Source organism: Silene latifolia, chromosome 1 (assembly GCF_048544455.1).
Source record: "Silene latifolia isolate original U9 population chromosome 1, ASM4854445v1, whole genome shotgun sequence".
Taxonomy (NCBI): domain Eukaryota; kingdom Viridiplantae; phylum Streptophyta; class Magnoliopsida; order Caryophyllales; family Caryophyllaceae; genus Silene; species Silene latifolia.
In genome coordinates this window covers 3,040,263-3,065,136 of record NC_133526.1, presented here as the reverse complement: position 1 = coordinate 3,065,136, position 24,874 = coordinate 3,040,263, and the positions used below count along the sequence as shown (strand labels likewise).

The following is a 24,874-nucleotide window of genomic DNA, read 5'->3' as shown; positions in this document are numbered from 1 at the left end:
TTTGCCAAAACACCTAAGATTAATAATTAATGCTAAATAATTAAACTGAAAAAAAAGCCTTTAATAAATAAAAAAAATACAATTAATCGTACAACACTTCTATCAGCTGCCCAATTCTATATGAATTAGTGTCCATCAATTGATGCTAAATAGTTGTAAAAGCTGTCACTATCAATTAAATAATTAAAAAAAATATCTAAAATTGTATCACACGTTTAAAGTGTCCAAGAAATCTATCTTTTGGCTCATGACTCCTGTACATACTCTAACACAGCTACAAAATATTTACATCATAAGAAATCTATCTTTTAATAAATAGAATCCCATCCAAACTTCACCCTCCAGCTAATTCCCAAGTCCAAATACCGTATGCAGTTTCCTGTAGAACATAGAATTTGATTCAAATTAGGAGGATTATACAGACTATATATACAGGTCTTTTTTGTATTTCAATTTCCACACACCATCTATTCCATATTTGATAGATCTTCTAGAGAACTACCTGCAACAATGGCACCATCCAATTCGGATATTTTATTCAACTTGATTTGTATTCTCTGTTTCAGTTCTTATGTAACAATCGATGAGCTAAACGAAAGCAGGGCAAGTGAAAAAATCAAGGTCCGTATTTCTCGAATATGGGAAAATTTGATTACATGAACGGAACGGAGAACAAGCTACTTCGAGATGAACGTCTATACGACCCCAAGCAAATGGCCAGTGAGTAGTCACAAAAGGTGCAACAACTCAACGTTGAACAAGGGTTAGTCAATGACAAATTCTTATACGGACACGGAGGCACGGGAAAAACGTTTTTATACAGGATCATCTCGGCAAAAGTTAACTTTTTTAAATTAGGTATCGCAACCCTACTACTGCCAGGAGAAAGGACAACTCACATCAGAATTGCCATCCCTATTGACTTATTTGACAACTCTACATGTAACACAGATTTACTTTTGAGGCACTCGATCGTACAATAAGAGACATAATTGCATTAAAGGCAGACAAGCAAGATCTAAGTTCTTTGAATACTTCCTCCGTTCCATTAATTTTTTTAGGCATAAAAACAAGTGGGGTAGAGAGGAATTTGGCGATAAATGCAGGGTATACACGCTTGAAGCATGAGAGTCTCAGAATGTAACACTGACCCAGGAACCAAGCATTAAATGATTGATTGCTAGCCATGGGAGATTGGGAATTAGAAGCCAAGGCAGATCAGAATGACACTGAAGAAACATGGATTGAAATACCAGAACAATACATTATTGGTAGTAAAGGAGAGATAACATTGAGGTAGTAGTTAACCAGATGTACCCAGATTTTGAAAGCAGCCATAAAACGTGGACTACCTAAGACAGAGAGCAATACTCACCCCTTTGAATGACACCGCCGACACTTGATAAACAATCACATGGCAAATATGGTACTGGGGGAAGAGGTACTAAACAGAAGTTGTGATGAGATCTGCACAGCCTCGATTGAATCTGAAGACCAGTATCAACCTGCAGAGGTTACCACACCATAAGTTAAGACTGGGTTGCCAGTAATGCTGCTGAGTAACTAACCTTGGAAAGTTTATAGCCGAAGGAAAAATAGTAACGGGTTCAAGGCTGGGTCAGAAAATTATTATACCGAGGATAAAATGACTTCAGCGGACATAAATGACGACATCCCCCGAACTAGCCCGAAGGTATAAAATTCGTCATCGACGATTTAGCCCAAGAGTTCAAAGGTCACACGAGGAACATCGTTTATAAAGAATTTTTTCAAATCTACACTCTCTAACCTAGATAATTCATGCTATACCGGTTTCTTATTTGGACAACTATGTAGATAGCTGGACAGAAAAGAATTAAATAAAACTTCAAGTTTACCAAGTCGAAACCCCACCATGGCACCATCTCGATCATTTCTTTACTTCTATAATTATTATTAATAAATTAATCAAAGGTAAACGAATGATTGACTTAACATTACAATACACAAAAATATAAACATACCTTCATTAGCATAACCAATCGAGCAAGAGTGATTGCGAGAGTTAGATGAAACAATCAGAATAAATTAGAAGATAAATTCAATCATTGGTAAACTTGAATCATGATTTGGGTATCAAATAGATGTGTAATTAATCGAAAATAAATAAATGTGAAATAGGGAATCAAGATTTGGGGATTTGAAAGTTAAATGATGAAGGTAATAGAATAAGCACACGCTGACAGTGACAAATATTTCAGTTGGTAGGAAATAAACCAATGTTCTGGAAAGATGTTTGGCAAGATTTTTTTTTTTCTTTTTTTAAATCTACCTTTAAATAAAAATTATTGACTACGTATTATTTATCACTTACCTTATGCAAAGAGAACCATCTCTCATAGTAAGATACCGTCTCACAATAATTATTGTTAAGTAAATTCAAGAATAACAAGGTTTCACTCAATGAGACGGTCCATTTTTAATCAAATATTGTTCATTTAGTGCTAATTAATAAATTGTCTTTTTATATAATAGGATTGTGTCAGAGTGTGAAATGTACTTAGATTAATTATAGGATATTTTCCGAGGGTATTCTTTGTTTGAGTCATTCGCGTCATCACAAAAGCTCCAGACAAGAGGCCCGTGCATCGCACGGGCATTAAATGTAGTATATATATAAAAGAGGCTTTTTTCAGGCAATTCTAGAGACTCCAACTTTTCTAAAACACGATTTTTATTTTTAATAATAAACTCAGTTAAAGATAATTATTTTTGAGTTAATAAAATAAGAGATATAGTAAATTACAAAAAAGATTCGATAAAATAATAGAGAATAAAAGACATAGAATTTGAGAGTAATTACAAATCTTATCATTAATTAACCAAATTTTTATTTGCTTAAGGTGAGATGGGTTCGTATATAAAGCATATAATCGTCTTCCCAATCACCAACCATAAACCCTGCATGCTTTTTCTTTATTTCTTTTCTTGACGTTTATTTCCTCATTCTCTGATTTATTTTGCAGGTATGTTCCGGCAATTGACAAACAACTAATCAAATCTTACACCTTTGATCTACGGTATGTATGCATGACATCATATGAATTTTCGAGGTAGCTTCAGCGATTATATAAAATTTTGGATGATTTATTTTTGTTTTCAACCAATCTTCAAAAGTTACTCTGTAGTTGTTTATAACTACTCATTATTAGTCTATTGTACACAAGTTTATGCAGTGTAATATAATGATAACAAATTTTCGTCAACAAATCTTTAACATATGTATATGATTATGGCATACATGGATTGGATCTTATCATCTTAGTGTTGTTCGGTGGTCTATATTGTGCACACTTGCAACTATATATATGTTGTGGACAGATGGTCATTGAAGTTTTTGTATAAATCGGATCAAAAGATGAGGTTGATCATTGATGTCAAATTTTAATTGTTGCCAGTTTTTTTTCTCATGTACAACTCTAATTGAATGTAAATGATGAGAATTGGTGTCATGCGCAACTTAGTACTAAGAGATCAAGCTCTCTCCTCGCAAACATAAGTGAAATATTTCCAACAGATAAATAGCTATTGAACAAATCAACTATTAGCAATAAATGAAAAGTATTTTTAATAAAATGGACCGTCTCATGGCGTGAGACCATTTTGCTTTATAATTTGTGCCAAAAGATAAATAGGAGAAGAAAAATGTACTTTCTTTCTTAAAATTAAAAGAGTAGTTCATAACTTTGAATTAAGCTAGGTTTTATCACATCTACCACGGGTGTATGTAATTTAAAAACGAACATTATATGATGTATGTAATTTAAAAAGTTAAATTGAAACTTTGTATGTAGAATCGTCTTATATAAAAAAATTAAGTTTTGACATTAAAGAATTAAATAATATTAATTGATCATCATTCATCACCATTTGTAGGTCTGACTTGTCTCGAAATTGAATAACTCTCCTGTCTACGAAAATAATTTAGGAGTTTTTAGTATAAATATAAAATATGATGAAAACAAATTCCTCAAGTTCATAAGAGCTTGGGACTGACCAAAACCTTCATTGAAATCTTATAACATGAACTGCATGCGATTTGATTGCTTTGGTTGATTATTGAGTTTTATGAAATGATCAGTTGCCAGTTGGGATGATGGAATTTCTGAACGAACCAATCTAAGGTTCATCTCCAACTTTTTAAAATTACCAATTTAATTTTTATTTAAAATAATATTATGTATAATTATCCCAATATTTATGCAAATTCTATCTACATACGGTTTTATTAATTTTTATTTAAAATAATTTTATGTATAGTTAGTTATCCCCAATATTTGTGCAACTTCTATCTAATATATGTGTAAATTCTATCTAATAAAGTTTTATAAGTTATGTAGCCATTAAGAGCACTCTAATATTATAAGATAAGAAATTCATATTATATGATAAGAACTTCGTATTTTTAAACAATGCAAATCACCTAATGACCTTAGAAGTTTTAATAGAACAACTATGCTATGATTTATATAAATACCAAAACAGAAAAGAAAAAAAAAACACTAAAGATCATTCAATAATTATAAAAAGCATAACCTACATTCAAGCTTTCTCATATGTTACCGTATTATACAATTCATCCCTTACATCTAATATAGTGATGTTTTCATTTGTTTGTATTAAAGATTTATCGGTTATGTGCATGGATAATGCTCTACTTTTTGTATTCATGCAGGTACAATATGTACAATTGATGGATCGGTCAATATGATAATTGATAAGTGATTAAGTGAATTATTGTGAAGTTGATCATCCATGTATATTGAAATCACAAAGAGTGTAGCAATTAGCCTATCAACGTTTTCTTCTAAAGCCATATAACAAGTTATTCATTATAGAGTACAGAACTACTTTGTGTTAGCCAATACTACGTGATCAATTACATATTAAGTTCCCTAAACAAAGTGAAATTTAAATCAAAGCGTCTTGCTTGTGATAAATTTAATCCCGTCATGCCTAAAACACTCTCACAAAAAAGGATAGGGGATAAGGTGGGGCACCCCCATGTGCTCCCCACTCACCTCTCATGGGTATTTTTGAGAGAAATGGTATCGCACAAGCTTTGTGACGGATATCGCCGTCTTCAATGAGATTTTGTGAATTTAAATATGTTGCAAGTTTAAAATTCACCAATTAATATTTTTAGTTTATTTTACTAACTATAGATAAAGTCGTGATACAAGTTACAAACTATTGAGTTATTGTATAGTTTGTGAATCTTGAGTGATTTGTTTGCTTTTCTTTTCAGATATACGAGAACAATTTCATCTTATTCATGGCGTTGGACACTCATATGAATATTCGGACAAAATCAGATACGAAACGCATAAATTCTTATTATTGTATGTTACTCTCATCGTACCAATAAACCTGATATGGAAGAGTCGGTAGATGTCAGTGAAGAAGCAAATAATAACCTGAGATGGAAATCTAATCACTCATATTTTAATTTTAGCGCCAAAACGTATACTCAAAACCAGAGTCTCATTTTCAGTTCCGGAAAGGATCAAAACACTACCATCATAGTATCATACCATGCCCTCCAGTAGATTCGATGCTATTGGCAATATAAATCAATGTAGCTTCACACGTACATTTGTCCGTTAATTTGTTATACGTTGTTGCTCATAGTTATATAGTGTTCTATATATTTTTTTTTTGGGATTTATTATACTTTTGCATGTTCGAATGGTTTTCTTTAATTTGTGTGTTAAAGGGGTTAGTTGCTACAAAGTTTTGTAGAATTGTATTGACGAGCTTACGGCTTACGCTTTATTTGTTTTCCGTTATATTTCTTATTTTCTATAATAAAGTTTTGTAGAATTTCTTAAGATAATAGGACTTTTAAATGGTTTAATTACGTAGAATTGTAGGAGGCTTGAAATTATTATCACATTAGACAACTGTTCATTATTAAAGATCAAATATCCAACCTATTAAATTAGAAATTACATTAGAAAGTTTATTTCAAATTTCTATCATTTGATTATAAAAATATTTCATTTTTCATCCTACAATTTTATATGGGAAGAGCACAAATTCTCACGAAAGATGGTCTCTCATTAATCTCGATAAAAGACCTCTCTCATAAAAGAAATTATCATTTTATTATCATTTTTTTTAAATTTTTCCTTGAACACAATTAGTGTAATATTTTATTGTATTTTTCCATTTATCTAAAAAATAGAACTACATTATTAGATGAAGCTCTTCCCGTTAATTTGACAATTTGACAATTCTACCGTTCTAATGCTCCTTAATTAACCAAAAAGTCCAAAGAAATTGGTAAACAGCTACGAGTTTTGAGGGGTTTGTACATTTATTAATTTGATATGAAGATAACAATGGGGATAAACAACATAGTAAGGTAAACGACTTGCAGTTTTGAGGAGTTTATATTGTATAATGAGGTGATGACAATCGTTGAGCTAAGTATTTGGGTGATAAGCAAAGCACTCAATGAAAGTTTCATTTAGTATAACTATATGGTGTTTTTGCGTACGGATAACTAACTTAATTTACAAATTACTAAATTATATTCCATTAAAAAATTTATCTATAAATTTGAAAAGTGAAAACTTAAAGGATAAAACTTTAAAATAATTTGTAATTATCCTCTTATTCTAACAAATTGTAATTCCTATTCCTAGAATCCTTACGTAAACGTACTTCTTAATCTTATATAAAATTAATAAGATAATTTTTTGAAAACAAAGAAACTTTATTGAAAGGTGTTGAAATTAATAAGATAGGAAGATTTATACGGAGTACATTATTTGAATAATTGAAATACAACTTTTACGTATAATTCAAAATGATATTAAAAAGTCTAAACAATTAGAGGAAGGACAAATTTGAAACCCGTGCAACGCACGGGCACAAAATCTAGTATTATAAGGAATGATGTGTTTAAGCATCATAAATTCAAATTAATTGATAATTCCTTCAATTTTAATATCATTTGAAGGTGTCAGATTTTTATCTTAAGAAAATTATACTCCGTCGTAAGCTACCAAGCAAGTAATATGCTGAGCATATTCGTCCCACAAACTCCATGAACACCTCACCTACCATTTGACAATGATAAAAAAAATAAAAAATTAAAAAAAAAAAAAAAAAAAAAAAAAAATCTTTCAAAAAAAAAAAAACAATATGTTGAGTAAATTATAGTAGAAAAAATCATTCAATTATTGTCCATTCAAAGGTCACAAATTCTTATTTGTGACGGCACATATCCGTCACTCTTGAGTGACGGATACCATTTTACCTCACAAAGTACCCATTTTTTCTCTCTCTGCAATACTATTCATGTGGTCCCCTTTCTCCACTAACCCATTTTGTTACCATTTTATCTCACAAAATATCCGCCACAAATGATAACCCGTCACAAGGGAGACCCATTGTTCAAAGGTAAAGGTGTATATATAACAAGTGCATGATACCGAGAGCCAAAATATGAAGTGTAACAGTGTTTTTTAACTTTAATTTTGTTTTTCAATATAGTTCGAGTCATGCTTCTGGAGTAACAGCTGGTCCCCTGATCTCCTTTATGACGATTATATCATACGAAGTATCATATATATACTCCCTCCAATTCACAATAAACCTCCCATTTTATTTTGGCACAAAAATTAAGGAAACACACTACCCCACCATATAATTAAATTTGGACCACAAAAATACACTACTCCACCATACAATTAAATTTGGACCACACAAACACTTACCAAAAAAGGAAATAAGGAGGTTATTGTGAATAATTGAAAAAGGAAATAGGGAGGTTTATTGTGAATTGGAGGGAGTAGATAGGACTCATAGGAGGAGCTTGTTTAAATGTTCGCACTATGAAGTTATTCTCGTTATGGCTCATAATTACATCTAGGGCTGAGAATCGGTCCAAGACCATACCGAACCGGACCGAAAATAAAAATTTAGTAGACTGAAGACCGGACCTAAAACTTTCGGTCTTGGACCGGACCAAACCCGAAATATTTGGTTCGGGGACCGAAATGGACCTAAAATTAGTTTTTTCACCATTTTGTATACGATAATTACATTCTAATCCCGCTAAATAAAATGCATTTAAATAATTAGACAACTCTTTTTATGAAAATCATTGACAATACTAATTTATAATGTCTTTTGAAGATAAAATATTAATTTGATTCATAATATTTTAATGTTGCGTCATTAAAAACATGAAATTTGGTCCATTCGGTCCGGACCTAAATAAACCGGTCTTGGACCGGACCGGACCGAATACCAAACCTTGAAAAATTGAGGACCGAGGACCATACCAAAATAATTTGGTCCGGGTTTGGTCCAGACCAAATGGTCCGGTCCGGTCCATTTTTCCAGTGCGAACCTAATTTTTTTTTTTTTTTTTTTTTTTTTTTTTTTTTTTTTATCTTGTCAGAGTGAAAAAGATTGCTGTCTTAGGCTATAGACGTAGCTATAGCATAAGCAATCCTACTAAGATGAGGTAGAAAGGCCATGAACCGCTTCATCCAAAACATCAGCAATACTAACACCTTCCATAAGCCAACGAGACGAGCCAGGTGACCATATCAAAATAATTTGGTCCGGGTTTGGTCCAGACCAAATGGTCCGGTCCGGTCCATTTTTCCAGTCCGAATCTAAATTTATTCACCCCTAATTACATCAAAGTCTTAAATGAATAACCAGCCTCCGTTTCCTACAAGGAAAACGAGAGAATCCACCAGAATTATAATACTAAATTCCACAATCTCGTACTAAACTTTAATTAAATCAAGAAAAAACATAATCATGTAGGCAACTTTTTAAATGGTCATGAAAATAGAAAGTGTTTAATGACAAACGCAACAAGTAAAGATGGTAGTGACTAATAAGAGTAGCGAAATTAAAATTGTCAAATGTTAATTGACAATTAAACATACATATCTCACTCAATTAGTCAATACAAGTAGTTGAGAAGCAACATGAAATGCATCCTAAAACAAGCTTCCTAATATTTTGTCCTTCTTCATTTCACGTCCATTTCATTAGATTAACTTATTCATACTTTCTATTTTCGACCAATTTTTCTAACAATTTCTTAAAGTTGCCAATAAACTCAACCACAAACATCATGAGGAAATTATGGTGTGTGTAATGCCAATCGGAATTGTATTCCGCCACTCAATCATAATCTCATAAAATAACAACTACAACATCAGATATTCAGATCATGATCTCATAAAATAACAACTACTACAACATCAGGTCCGCTGACAATGAAGTATTATCCGAAACCGTATAGAGCATCATTAGTAACGGAATACAAATTTCTCTTAAAATAATGACTAAAAAAAAGACGATAGATAAATTTAATTGAACATCCACATGATGTAAACATAAAACATTATTCACAAATTTCTATTTTCGATCCAATTTTTTCGACATTTTCTAAAGGCGTCACTAATTTTAATTAGAAACAACCAAATTAGGGTGTTCAATTGTTCATAACGCCAATAAAAAAAGTATTCGGCCACTCAAAGATCATAATTAGAAAAGTTACATTATTCAAATAACGAGTAATAACGAGTGACATAGTACATTTTTCTCGTCACTTCTCGTTGACGATATCATTTTCCTTCAATTACATAGGGACAAAGAACACTAGATAAATTGAACTAAACGTCCGCCCTCTATAAAACCGTCCTATATATAACCGTCGATTTCAGGCCGCTTTATACACTTCATTTAGCGATATCAAATTATCAATAAACCACAATTACATCACCCCACTCGCATCACCACTACCCAACCCTTCACGCGCCACCCCGACCGCAACCGAACCAAGCTTCTGGAGATTCAACTTAACAACCGTATCAGCAAACAAGCGCGTGTCCTCATCGTTATTCCCTTCCGGCACATCCACCACATACGACTCAAGCACAACAGTCCACTCCTCATTCTCACGCGCGCCAGGAAGCGCGTGAAGCGTCGTAACAGACCGATAATTCCGTAATCGATGCTCCCCTCCAATAATCGTAAACCCAGTAACAAAGCGCGTGTCATCAAGAATATCCAACCGCTCAGTACTAGTCGCAGCCGGGAGCCCAGAGATGACGTTAACGTCGCGCGTGGTGCCCACCGTGAGTGCGTGTGGGTCGCGTACGGAGCAGCTTTTGATGAAGTGCTTGTATGTTTGCGGTTTATCAAACCGGCGGACGACGGACCATACAGCGGCGCGTGGCGCGTGGATTTTTTGTGCGAGTAGGGAAGAACACTGGTGACGGTCACGTGCGAGTTTGTAGGTGTGGAATTCGATCACGTGAGGGATTAAATCGGTGAATTCGGAAGGGGTTAGTCCCGGAGGAGGTGTTAAGTGATGGGAGGTTGTCGTTTCGGGGTCGTCTTGGGTTGGTACGTCGTCGTTTTGTTGTAACGATTGTTCCGATTGTTCGGCCATTTGTTTGTGTGTGTTTGTGAAGAATGAGAGGTTGAAAAAGGAGTTGCTAGTTGTTACAAGTGTGAAGTGTGGGTCACTTAACGTAGTTGTGCTCCTAACTTTTATAAGGTGGGGGAAACTTTGATTTTTTTTTTTTATAAGGTTGAAGAAATTTTTTTTAACCTATTAGGAATAATTGACATGAATAATCCGATCTTTGACTTATCTTCTCAAAACAATCCCACCTTTTATTAATCCCATAATAATCTGACCATTATACTCCATCTTCTGAAAACAAGCCATAAGAAAAACTTACCTGCAATAATAGGTCATATGACCTTTTCTCACCCTTCTCTCTTTTAATTCCCTTTAACTCTCATCTTCAACCACCCTTCTCCCTCCATTGTTGTCCAGATTAGAATAATCAGTAAGTGTTTGATCAAATTAATTTACAGATAAATGTATTAGACCTTTTATTGTTTAAATTAATTTTCTAGATTTGTTGAACTTTTATTGCTTTATGGGGAATAACATTAATCTTCATCGAATTCACGACCGTTGTTTAATTTAAATCAAACATGAAGTTGTGTAATTTCAAAGTTCTGTAGATCTGCTGTCATCTTCAAAGATTTATGATTAAATCCTCGTTCGAATAAAATTGAAGAAAGACTAATTCAATAGTACATCCTTGTTTGATTAAAACCAATCAATTCCTCGTTGATTTTCCAATTCTAGGATGAAGATTAATAATTTAATTAGAGATTACCTCTTCCGCCCTACAAAATTAATCAGCGATTACGAATCTCACCCAAGATGATAATGGTCAATTAAGGAGCTTTGACCATTAATTTGAAACTTAGACATAGATTAATTGAAAATAAAGGGGTTTAGATATTAGAAGAGAAAGCAAGAAGCAACGAAGGAGATAGGAGGCATATGGTTGAAAATTTGGTGGATTCAGTTGGTGGTCTAATTTCGGGTTTGCTCCAAAAGCAGCGAGCTTGAAGGTGAATTGGGTGAAGGTCGACCAGAAAAGTTAGAAGGGGATGAGGATTGACTAAAGAAAAAACCGGTTACACAAGTAACAAGTCATATGGCTCGTTTTTCAGAAGATTGGGTAAAAAGGTGAGATTATTATGAGATTAACCAAATGTGGGATTATTTGGAGAAGATATGCTAGAGGTCGGATTATTCTTGTCAATTCTTCCAATTTTTAATGTATTATTCGAAGATAATTTTGTAAATTGTTATAGAGGTATGACAAGATACATTTGATTTTTATTATTGACAATATATAAAGGTAGCTAGTTTAGGTTATTACTATATGAGGTAAATTGTGATAAGGTTTTGTAAGATAAAGTAAGAAACTGTTACGTTACATTCATTTTCTACTCCTCTTACAACTACTACGTCGAAGGTAAATGTTGATTACTTTTCATTACAAACCAACCCTTTTTTATGTGATGTCGCGCTAACCAACACTACCGTAGCTGAATATAGTGGTTTATCGTAGATTATCTAATTTCGAATTTAGTAACAAACTTGTCAAGATAATATATAATCAGTGTTTCCTCCTATTTTCAATAACCTTCCCCTTTCATTTTGACACAAAGATTAAAGAAACACAATATTTCACCATATAATTAAATTTGAACCGCACAAACACACTACCCCAATTTTCACAACTAAAAATAGAAAAGATATTATAAATAGATGGAAAAAAAATATAGAAAATTATCAAGAAAATGAGGGAGTATCCGATTATATAATGCTTCAGCCTTCAGGTTGTTTTAAAACTTCAACCCCCAATAGCCCAAAAATTTTACCGTCCTCAGGGAGGACGGTACTGCTCACACACAAACACAATCCACCCAAGTGAAATATTATAATGGCTTGTGTGTGAGGAGTATCGTCCTCCGGGAGGATGGTAGAATTACACCCAATAGCCTAAGAGTAAGACCGAATAACAAACTTTTTCACAGTGGTTAGTTCACTAGTTGTATCTCGGGCAGTATTCGTAATCTTGATACATGACACCGTGTAATTATACCATGCACCCAGGAGTATGGTGCATGGTACTCTCTTTCTTTAATTTTTTTATGATAAATAAATCTTAAATATAATAAATTAGAAAAAAATAAAAAATACATCATTATTCATAATTTTTATTTCTCTACAAATAGAGATCATATTTAATATATTTTGTTATTTATTTTATTTTTCTTCACTTATTCACATCACAAAATTGACATATTCATATCATATCACATAAATACTTTTATTCCTTTAAATTATTTTATATTATGCGGTTTTGATATGAAATAAAACGTTCATGGTTCTATGTTTCAATATATTTGAGTAAATAAAGTCATATTCACTAAACTATAAACGTCATATTCACGAAACTGAAAGTGAATATAATAGAACCATGAGATGAATATCACACTATATAATACATATTCAACTGAAAGTGAATATAACAGTGTCATATTGTGAATATCACACTATAAAGCACATATTCATTAAGCAACATCGTCATATTCACTAAACTTAAAATGAATATATAATAGTGTTATATTGTGAATGTTTTTTTTTTTTTTTTTTTTTTTTGGTAACGAGGGAACCCGCAGCCGCTACCTTCGGTGTTATATTGTGAATGTTATACTACGTAATACTTAACTGAATATGACCGTATTAACTTTCTTAAAAGTGGAAGTTAATTTTTTTTGTTTTAAAATATACTCCCTCCTATTCACTATTTTCTTCCATATTTTCTTATTCAGATTATTCAGGTTTTCTTCCCTATTTTCTTTATTGGGTTGATTTGTGTGGTCGAAATTCATTTGCATGTGGGGTAGCGCGTTTTGTGTGGTCCAAATTCACTCTCTTATTTCTTGTGTAAAAAAGAAATGGGAAGAAAATGGTGAATAAGAGGGAGTAATATATATAAAAAAAAAAGAAAAAAGAAAAAAAGAGGAAGTTGAGGATGTGTGTGAAAGTGGGGGAGTATGGAGGTGTAGGATATAAAATTCACAAATTCTCATTGAAGACATGACATATCCGTCACAAGCTGAAGACGGATACCATTTTACCTCACAATGTACCCACTTTTTCTCTCTCTGCAACACTATTCATGTGGTCCCCTTTCTCCACTAACCCATTTTGTTACCATTTTATCTCACAAAATATCCGTCACAAATGGTAACCCGTCACAAGGGAGACCAATTGTATAAAATTCTAATGTGATATGTATCTACTAGTTTTAAACCCGTGCAAAATTGCACGGGTATGTGTTTGGGCCAGTATTAATGTTTTTAGATATATATTTGTTTTTGCATTTCTATTGTACTTATCTAGTTGGTCTAAATCTACGAATCTACATAATTTATGTTTAAATTTGTTAAAAACACGTGTTCACTTACACTGGTTTATAAGGAAATAACGTAATCTACTCTTGTAAATAAAAATTGCATACATAAAAAACTTTACATCCGGATAAAAGAAATATAATCTAATATAATCAACTTTAACATATGTATGTATTCATTTGCGTTTTATGTTCGATCCCGTATATAAATGTTATTCCTTATTGAAATTATGTAATTTTATTATTATGTAATTTTGTTTTAAAAATTATGTAATTCAATTTCATTTACTCGCATTTGTAATTCATTATGAGTATATGTTATTAATTTTATTTACACGGAATGTATAAAATTATTTCATAATATTAATTCATAAAATTTTTTCATAATATTATTTCATAGAATTTGTTGTAAGACGGAATTTATCGCATGTTTGAAAAGACGGAAATGTGAAGAAATAAATACATTGCACACCCACGGGTCCCACCATAACATGAATTTCAAAAAAAAAAAAAAAACTGCATTAATGACGTGGCGCGCTGAGGATTGAGTATTGTCTTTTGTATTAATATAGATAAGATTGTACTGATGTGACTATGTGAGAGGCCGAAATAGTTAAATAAACAAGTTTGTTTCCATCTTCTTGGTTTTCAGTGAGCCACTGAGCCTTTCTATTTCCGGCCTTGCGTTTTATCGTCATTGCGTGCATCTTTATACTTTTATCTCCTTAGCTAGTACTTCTCTCAAATATTTTTACTATAATAATAATATTGAGGATAAGAGCATTTTCAACGGTCAACCACAATACTTTGTAATTTGATTTGTCGCATCGATTTTTAAAATTATCCGGCCTTCTGGCTACGTACCGCTTCAACTGTAAATTACAACAAGTTGTTTGTATGGGTCCTACGTATTTGCTTTCATCTAATGAGAATTTGCCTTTTATTTTTTTCCTAAAGCAAGCATGTAGCTTGGTAGAGCTACCATGCTTGCAAGTTACATATCAATTTTCCATCTCGAATGGTAAGCTACATGCTTATTATTTTGCAAATATTACAAGCAGGTCATTCTAGAGAACCATTAGAGATGTTCTAATTGATTCTAACGTCTGATTGCAACATAAACAATTAAAATAATGAATTATTTTGAATGATAATTAAGATTATCAGACAACTCAAAAATATTGAAATACGTATAAATTAAACTGATGTGAGATAGGCCCAGGGATAGATGGGGTCGGGGGATGTGCCAAAAAAAAATAACAATATTTCGAATTATACATTTAAATTTTTTATTTAAAAAAGTGCTTAATTGAAGGATTGAACCAATGACTTTTTAAGATGAGGAAAAAATATCTCCAACCACTAAATCAACTTAATTAAGGTGCTCCTTTACAGATGAAATTTGTATTTATTTCTCGAAAAGGGGTGCAGATGCATCCACGCACCCCTATCAAAATCGCCTCTGATACGACCTATCAGTACTAACACTAATTCGCTAAACTAGATTAGCTTCAATAGCTTGTTTTCTACTCCCTCCATCCCATTTTTATTGTACCTTTCTTCAAAATCTATCCCACTTTTTATATATTGTCAACTTTAATATGAATAAATTAGTAAACTGTATCTAATTACCCTAAGTTTTAACACCATTCACCCTGGTAAAATTGTAATGTTATTCTTGTTCTTAATTAAAAGTGTAGAGTAATAATTTTATTTTATTTATTAAATCCTTTCCAAAAAGGAAAGTAGGACAACAAAAATGGAATGAAGGGAATAAATATTAACTAGAAGATTACTTAGACTATTTTTTGCGGACTTTCTATCTTATTTTCGTGTCTTACTATATCTTTTTTTTTTTTGAAGGCATACTATTTTTTTTTATTAATCATAATAAGTGGATGTTGTGTCAGATATAAAATTAAAGCATTTTAAAAACTAGAATGATGTGAACAAATATTGGTTAATGTTTTATGTATGATTGTACGTTAACAAAATCATAATAATTGGATGATGTTGAAATAGTTGCAAGCAGAAGTAACTCATAAGTGATAAATATAATAGATGAGTATGAGGATTTTCTCATTTATTTATTTACCATTTTATTCTTTGTAAGCTGTATTTAATAAAGATAAATAAATGTTTCTCACAAGTTAAGTAATAACAATGTTTATCAAGTAGAGTAAAAATAAGACGATTTTACATAATAATTGATGTTTTTTTTATCTATTTTTATATATAAAATATTTATTTAGTATCAATTTTTACATAATGAGACAGTCTCACAAGCTCACACAATAATTGGTGTTTGTTTTAAATATGGAGATCGGGAAGTAAAAGCTAAGGACTATTGATGTAAACAAATGGTGTTGTTTTGTCTCTTCTAAGTTCTAATGTCCTAGTTGCTCATAGGCTCATACTAATTTTAATCAACCATTTACTATGTAGTACTCCTCCATCCCGGTTAATTGTTATCTTTTGGTTTTGGCACAAAGACCAAGGAAAGAGGAGTGACCAATTACTAAATGACAAGTGGAACAAATTGAGTATGGATGATCAAATTGCATATCAAGTTCATTCTAAAAATATAAAGGACAACAAATGACTAAGACACCTCGATATAAAAAACAACAACAAATGACCGAGACAGAGGGAGCACAATTATTGTAGTTCTAATGACACTTTTTAGGGCAAGAGTTGTTGACTTTTATTTAAAGGGCTTTTGCTATCACCTAAGTGAGATTAAGCATCTAATAATGACCCCCCCAACATAAATATTAAGACAAATAAGGGCCACTATTGGTCCTACAAAATACCTTTGCAAGTTATTAATGACTAGTTTAGATCCCGTACAAAATGCACGGTATTTTAGATTATACTCCCTCCATACCACACCAATGGTAACATTGACTTTTTCACACTTGTCGAGACACGTTTTGCAACGTAAATATCTTTTTTTTACGCATTAAAAATTATAAAAATTTGATATTCTTATAGCATTCATGACGATAAATCAAACAACATCTCACATGACTATATTTTGTCTTATAGATTAAGAATACTATCGAAGATTCCCTACGACCATGAATAGTGGCAAAACGGTCAATGTTACCATTGGTCTGGTATGGAGGGAGTAATATATAGAAAAACTAGTTTAGAACCCGTGCAAAGTTGCACGGGTATGTATAAAAAGAATTTTAGTAATAAATAGATCCATAGTCTAAAGCTGTGTTAGTACCATATTTAGACATTTACATTATCAATTTAGATATATAATTTTATTCGCCATTTTCATAGTATTTGTTATCTTTCATTAAAATCTCTCGCATAGGATAAAAACAGTAACAAATGAATGATACAAATCATGTACACATTTGGTAACAAATGAATGATACAAATCATGTACACATTTGATATTGTAGATAGTTTAGAACTTCGGCTACTAATTTAGTGTTCTTTCGACGATAACCTTTGGAAAAACAAAACGAATGAACTACTAAAATGAAGTGAAATAAATAGCACGAATATTTGAGATGACATCCAACATCTTGTGCCATGTCTAAATTTTAGACCAATATGAGAAAGGAAAATGGTTATTCAATGTTATATATTACCGGGTAGTATAGTTTACTTTTGGGAAGGTAATGGTCTCCCAAACATAATATACATCTTCATGATGGTGAAATCTAAAACTATGCTGTTACATATATATTCTTTAAGCAATCTCTCAATATAAATTGTACGACAATTTTGACAAATCTGTGAAATCTAGTCTTTGCATTTTGACCTATTGGTTGAGTAGACGCCGATACCTGACATGGAAGACAACAAAAAAATTGTGCCAACAAAAGTCATTAATAATTAATACTTCTTACATAAAACAATACTCTACAACATAATATGGCCGCATAATTTATCAAATAAGCACGAAAACATGAGAAAAACAATCCTAAAAAAGCAAAATCAATTGTATTAGAACGACTTTTTAACTTCTGATAGTTTCAGTCTAAAGAGATTGGGGTAACATTCATACCCTCAAACTAATAATCATATATGAAGTATTGACCTTTGATGATACTAAAGACTAAAGAGGTAACTGTTTCTTGATTAGGAACATCTAAAATATACTAATAATCAATTGCCTTATCAAGAACTTAAGGGGGTTTGGTTAGAGAAAGGGAAAATGAAAGGAAATTAGAAAATGTAAGAAGGGGAAAGGTAAGAGATTAACTAAAACTTTACTACCTGTTTGGTTATATCAAGAAAATGAAGTGGTAGTTGTGGTTTTGTTTTGGTGTGCGGGTGGTGGTTTGGGTGGGGTTGTGGTGGTGGTGATGGTGGCGGTGGTAGAGTGGTGGTGGTGGCAGTGGGGTGGTTGTGGTGGTGGTGATGGCGGTGGTGGCATCATGGTGGTTGTGGCAGTGGTGTTGTGGTGGTGGTTTATGTAGGGTGGCTGTGGTGGTGGTTTGGTGGTGGCGACGATGGCGTCTTGATGGTGACTGGTGTGGTGGGAGTCGCAAGTGTGGTGGTAGGTAAATAAGATGGTTAAAAGGTAACAAAAGTAATGAAATCTCATACCTTGGGGGTATGAGATAAGGAATTAGATGGATTGAGGGGTAAGGAAGGGAAATTCACTCTTTGTTTGTGTCAAACAAACACCAAGGAAATTAATAACTTTGTTTCTCTCTCCCTTTTTGATAGACCTCCAATAAACGCCTCCTTACATCTAAAATAAACTAAGGTAGCAAGTGAAAAGTCAATGGACAACATTGCAATATGGGGTTTCTACTTAAGAGTGTTATGTAGAAAGTACAATTTTTAGACCAACTTAAATGAGTATGAAAAAATAATCTATAAGGCTATTTAAGAGCTTGATTAGCAAGGGAGCAAATGAAATCAGCTCGCTAATAAATATTCCTTAGAACATTAACATGTCATATATCTTATGAGCACGTATTTGTTAAGGATGTACTATTAAAATTGATGTTTGAGGCAAATGGAGGAAGAAAAATTGAAAATACCAATAAAAGGCTAAGATTGTACACCAAGGTAATCTCATACATGTATATCAACTTGTTTATAAACAAACTGAAAGTTGGTATTAGAAAACCAGAAACTCTATGAACAGTACAATATCAGAAAATTAACACTATCCTTGCATTTTGAGGAACATTTACAGTGGCAACTGAGAAATAAGAATGCAAGAGCTAAACTTAAACTATAAATTTTGGGTGTTAATGCAAATTGGCAATTTATAATAACTAAAACGACCACATTTTGATGAATTAAATAGCAAAACTGAATAAGATTTCATAACTTATAAGAGGTGCTTTTCCATTTATTTTTATTAGTTGTTGCTTAAAAATATACTCCGTGTAATGTAGCGATTGAAGGATTAAATCTGTACAGAATATTACCAATCTAACGATACAAATGATGAAAATGCTGAAATGTAAGGAAGATGAGGTACCTGATTACTATTTAATTCTAGTCTTTTCAGCCAAAATAAACCACCAACTTCGAAACCGAATTTAACATTCAAAACTATGATTGCAACGAAAAGAACCTATAAAAAATAACAATTATAAAACAAAGTATATAATTCGATGAGAAATCTTTAAACCAATTAAGAAAACCAAATGCAGCCGCTTCTCAATTAAACGAAAAATTAACATACCAGTATGAACGATTCAATGAACTTCAACTCCATCATCGCACGATTCTTTAAAACATTTGGGCAACCAAAGTATAAATCAACAAACCTAACAACAATAACAAAGATATACATACCTCAGACGTAAATGTTGATTACTTTTCATCGGGGACCAACCCTTTTTTACACGATGACGCGCCAACCAATACTACCATAGTTGAATGAGTTGAGATCACCTATCCCACTTTTATATTTCATCTTGTGTTCCAATTATCTTGACCGGATAATTGGAGTGTTATAGGCTCATACTAATTTTAATCAACCATTTACCATGTAGTACGGATTACAATTATTGTAGTTCTAGTGACACGTTTTAGGACAAGAGATGTTGACTTTTGTTTATAGGGCTTTTGCTATCACCTTAGTGATTAAGCATCTAATAATGCAACAAGAATCCTCTCCATTTCTTTTCTCTCCATTTCCTCTCACAAACCCATTTAATAATATTATCTCATCTATACTCTATTAACCCTTTATTTTTATGCATAAATCGTGAACCGTTCGATGTTGACGAGATACAATCTTGACCGTTAATAGGTAATGGCCTCTCCATTTCTTTTTAGGAAATGGAGAGAATTTTGGCTCCTAATAATGACACCCAACATAAATATTAAGACAAATAAAGGCCACTATTGGTCCTACAAAAGACCTTTGCAAGTTATTAATAATGTTTAAATTTAATAAAAATGGGTTCTTTTAAGTTGGATTTAGATTTAATCACGATCACAGAATTAATTATCAAACAAAAATTAAATCTTCTGGATGTAGCATTATAGAAGTTTCTGATACCGCTCTCTAATATCAACTATGATGTCATATTGCAGTATTGCCGATATCAATGATCAATTGGTCTCCCATAGATGGATGAGATAAGAGTTTCCCATTTTCCAGACATTCTGATTTTTATCTCATCGATCAATTAACCTGTTTTATTGTTTGAGATGAATATGCCTATCTTAAAAAAGAATTTGTGCATGTCAACTATGATGTCATATTGCAGTATTGGGACAAAGGATTCTCACTGGCCTCTAATACCCCTAAGTTTTTAACTACCATGCACCCTGTTGAAATTGTTTGTAATGTTATTCTTGTTCTTAATTAAAAGGGTAGAGTAGTAATTTTATTTTGTTTGTTAAATCTTTCCCAAAAAGTAAAGTAGGTCAATAAAAGTGGAATGAAGGGAGTAAATATTAACTAGAAGATTACTTAGACTATATGCGGACTTTCTATCTTATTTCCGTGTCTTAATATATCTTCTTTTTTTAAAGGAATACTATTTTTCTTTTAACTAATCATAATAAGTGGATGTTGAGTCAGATGTAAAATTAAAGTATTTAAAAAACTAGAATGATGTGAACAAATATTGGTTAATGTTTTATGTACGATTGTACGTTAATAAAATCTTTAAAAAATTAGAATGATGTGAATAAATATTGGTTAATGTTTTATGTACAATCATAATAATTGGATGATGTTAAAATAGTTGCAAGTAGAAGTAACCAATAAGTGATAATAGATGAGTATGAAGATTTTCTTATTCATTTGTTGACCATTTTATTTTTACAAGCCGTATTTAATAAAGAGAAATAATGATTCTCACGAGTTAAGTAATACTCAGTAACAATCTTATCTTAATAAAAACAAGAACATTTAAAGGATTTATGTGCAGCAACTTCATCATAGCAAGTTTTTTTTTTTTTTTTTTTTTTTTTTTTTTTTTTTTTTAAATTCCGAAAATACGGGTCCCATAGAGAAAACTACGGAATTAATTACAAAATAACGTCTGTTCTGATGTTATTTGCGAAATTGTTCGGAACGTACTAATTTAATTATTCGAATACAACAACTAATGTAGTCTACCATGAAATTTTCCAACATTTGGAATGATATTAGACTATTTTCGTTAATTCTACAATAATGTTTCTTCAATTTGATTGTAAACTCTTTTCAAATTTGATAACTATTTCTATTTTATAGCGATATTTATATTGTTTGCTTTTTATTATTTCCCATATATTGCATTTATTATATACTATATACTATATACTATGCTTCATGTTACAACACCGAATTTGTGGGGTTTATATCACATATTTAAAACATATGCAAGTTTCAATCCCTTGCAAATATCCATGTATATTACTTAACATTTTTTAAATATTTACAGTGATTTCAATGATTATAAATTCATACCCGTGCAAATTGCACCGGTTGAAAACTAGTGTTTATCAACTAGAGTAGAAATTAGACAATTTTACTACGATAAACAATCTGTTTTTATATATAAAAGATTTAGTTAATGGTGTTTTTTTGTCTTTTCTAATGTCCTAGTTGCTCATAGGCTCATACTAATTCTAATCAACCATTTACTATGTAGTACAATTATTGTAGTTCCAGTGACACTTTTTAGGGCAAGAGATGTTGACTTTTATTTAATGGTATTACTCATTTTATTCCTATTCCAGATCATGTTCATAATCATGATGATCTAACAATTAATGGGGATCTGGATCATAATCAGCCTGTTTTGGGCGAGGGTTCTTTGAATGGACACTTGCATGCAGAAAATGGGATGAATAATGGTCACCATCTGGGTTTACATAATGGTTATCTTGCAACAAATGAGGATATGCAGCTTCATATTCTTGGTGATCCTTACTTGAATTATAGCAAGGCCATGGGGAGTTTCACTATCCTTTTGATGAACATGCCTTTATCCTTAATTCCATTAGAGACAGACTTCAGGATGAACCCCACCTCTCTTTTCAAGAAAATGATGCAAAAATAGTTATTGAAGTTTTACAAAACTTGGGTCTAATGAACCCTTGGGATATTAATAATATTGCAGAAATAGTTATTGAAGTTTTACAAAACATCTACCAAATCTTAAACAGAAACACAAACACTAATAATAATAATAATAATAATAATAATAATAATAATAATAATAATAATAAAAGCTGCGCGCATCCTTCCATAATAATAATAATAATAATAATAATAATGGGGATGATCGTCATCATATTATTCCGATTCAAAATGGAGTTTTTGGAGAGCACAGGCTGCCCGACGGGGATATGGTGCATGCAAATGGAATGCATGTAGAAGCAATGCATGTCGATGATGACATTGTGCAACAAAATGGAGATCCTCCAATTTTTAATGATCTTCAGCAGAATATTATTCAGGACATTGATGTTGACCTTGAGCATTTGCATGGGAATCATATTGCTTTGCAAAATGGTTTTGATAATCTTGATATGATGACAGCTGCTACTATGGGCACTCCTAATATGATGGTTGACATAGTTGGCCAAGATCACTACTATGAGAATCATATAATGCCTGCCCTAGCTTTGTGCCTTTGTCCCACCAAAACATCAACTATACTATATAAATCTTCATGGGTAGATCACCACTTAGTAGCGGGTTGAAGAAGGGGGCCTGGACAGAAGAAGAGGATTATTTACTAGCTAATTACGTCAAAAAACATGGACATGAAAGCTGGCGAGATCTTCCAAAGGCGGCCGAATTGAATCGTTGTCGTAAGAATTGCAGATTAAGATGGACTAATTACTTGAGACCGGATATAAAACGAGGACAATTCACTGAAGAAGAAGAGGATATGATCATCAAACTCCATGTTATTCTTGGAAACAAGTAAGGATTATTACTTCTACTAATTAAATTAAGTTTATTATTATTTTAAACATTATGTTTTTACATGATATTAGTTGGTTTTGTGCTATAAATTCTTCATGGTTTATTTTGGTTGTTTCGCCATTCTGTAGGTGGTCAAGGATTGCAACTCATCTCCCCGGACGAACAGATAATGGCATAATAATTACTGGAACACCCGTCTACGAAAAAAGCTATTACAAATGGGTATTGATCCGGTTACTCACAAGCCAAGGACAGATCATGACCTTGATGCTAACCTTTCTCAACTCCTTACAACCCCACCAAATTTGGGTACCCTAATAAACCCTTGGGATATCAATAATATTGCAGAAATAGTTAAACTTCAAGTCTTACAAAACATCTTCCAAATCTTAAACACAAACACTAATAATAATAATAATAATAATAATAATAATAATAATAATAATAATAATAATAACACAAATTCTCATTGAAGACATGACATATCCGTCACAAGCTTGTGACGGATACCATTTTACCTCACAATGTACCCACTTTTTCTCTCTCTGCAACACTATTAATTTGGTCCCCTTTCTCCACTAACCCTTTTTGTTACCATTTTATCTCACAAAATATCCGTCACAAATGGTAACCCGTCACAAGGGAGACGAATTGTAATAATAATAATGGGGATGATCGTCATCATATTATTCCGGTTCAAAATGGAGTTCTTGGAGAGCACAGGCTGCCCGACGGGGATATGGTGCATGCAAACGGAATGCATGTAGAAGCAATGCATGTCGATGATGACATTGTGCAACAAAATGGAAATCCTCCAATTTTTAATGATCTTCAGCAGAATATTATTCAGGACATTGATGTTGACCTTGAGCATTTGCATGAGAATCATATTTCTTTGCAAAATGGTTTTAATAATCTTGATATGAGGACAGCTGCTACTATGGGCACTCCTGATATGATGGTTGACATAGTTGGCCAAGATAATGGGGCTACAGATATGGTAATGGCTGTGGATGGAGTTGCGGATACCAACAATGAGGTCTTTATCAACATGCAAGGAAATGGCCAAATAATAATTAATGAGGATAATGGTTATCTTGCAACAAATGGGATATGCAGCTTCATGTTCCTGGTGATCCTTACTTGAATTATAGGGGACTGGAACAATATTTGGATGCTCCAAATTATTTACCCATCATTTATCATGATCCACCACCTGTTCATAATGCTTTTGATGGGACTGGAACAGAGGGGTTTTTTTATCACGACCCGCCAGACGGGGGCGGATATAGCCTATATTTCGGGTCTTGTTATTGCTACGAAAGTAATCAACTACTCCACTGGATTTGTATACAATTGGACCATAATGCCCCTTTCATTTACTATAGCTAGGAGTGTAGTTGACGTAGCTGTGGCATGTGGGTCTTGACAGTAGACTAGCAAACACGTAATAGAAGTACAGTAAAATTTAAGTGTTGGGCCTATTAATTTTCATCATTAAGCTGATTTTATTTTTATTAAGCTGATTTTATTTTTAGTATGAAAAGATTAGCAAATTAGTATACTTAGGAGTCGTTTGGTTGATTAAGGAACTTAATTTTCCTAGGAACTACAATTTCATGGGAATTAAGTTTCTGCATCCAATTTAGGTGAATTTGACAAAATTGTTTGGTTGCTCATG

General features: G+C 32.3%; 1 protein-coding gene, 1 long non-coding RNA gene and 1 pseudogene across 2 annotated transcripts; 1 reads left to right on the top strand and 2 right to left on the bottom strand.

Moving 5' to 3' along the window:
- Positions 1-2,248, bottom strand: LOC141643994 (uncharacterized). The gene is made up of 3 exons (XR_012543871.1): positions 2,004-2,248; positions 1,376-1,505; positions 1-379 (listed from the first exon to the last, which is right to left on the bottom strand). It is a non-coding gene; the product is annotated as an uncharacterized LOC141643994 (long non-coding RNA).
- Positions 2,249-9,561: 7,313 nt separating this feature from the next.
- Positions 9,562-10,558, bottom strand: LOC141593022 (abscisic acid receptor PYR1-like). The gene has a single exon (XM_074413955.1). It carries the CDS (start codon positions 10,472-10,474, stop codon positions 9,794-9,796), a length of 681 nt encoding a protein of 226 aa, XP_074270056.1. The 5' UTR covers positions 10,475-10,558; the 3' UTR covers positions 9,562-9,793.
- A 12,375-nt stretch (positions 10,559-22,933) lies between these two features.
- Positions 22,934-23,666, top strand: LOC141632212 (transcription factor MYB53-like; annotated as a pseudogene).
- Positions 23,667-24,874: the final 1,208 nt, after the last annotated feature.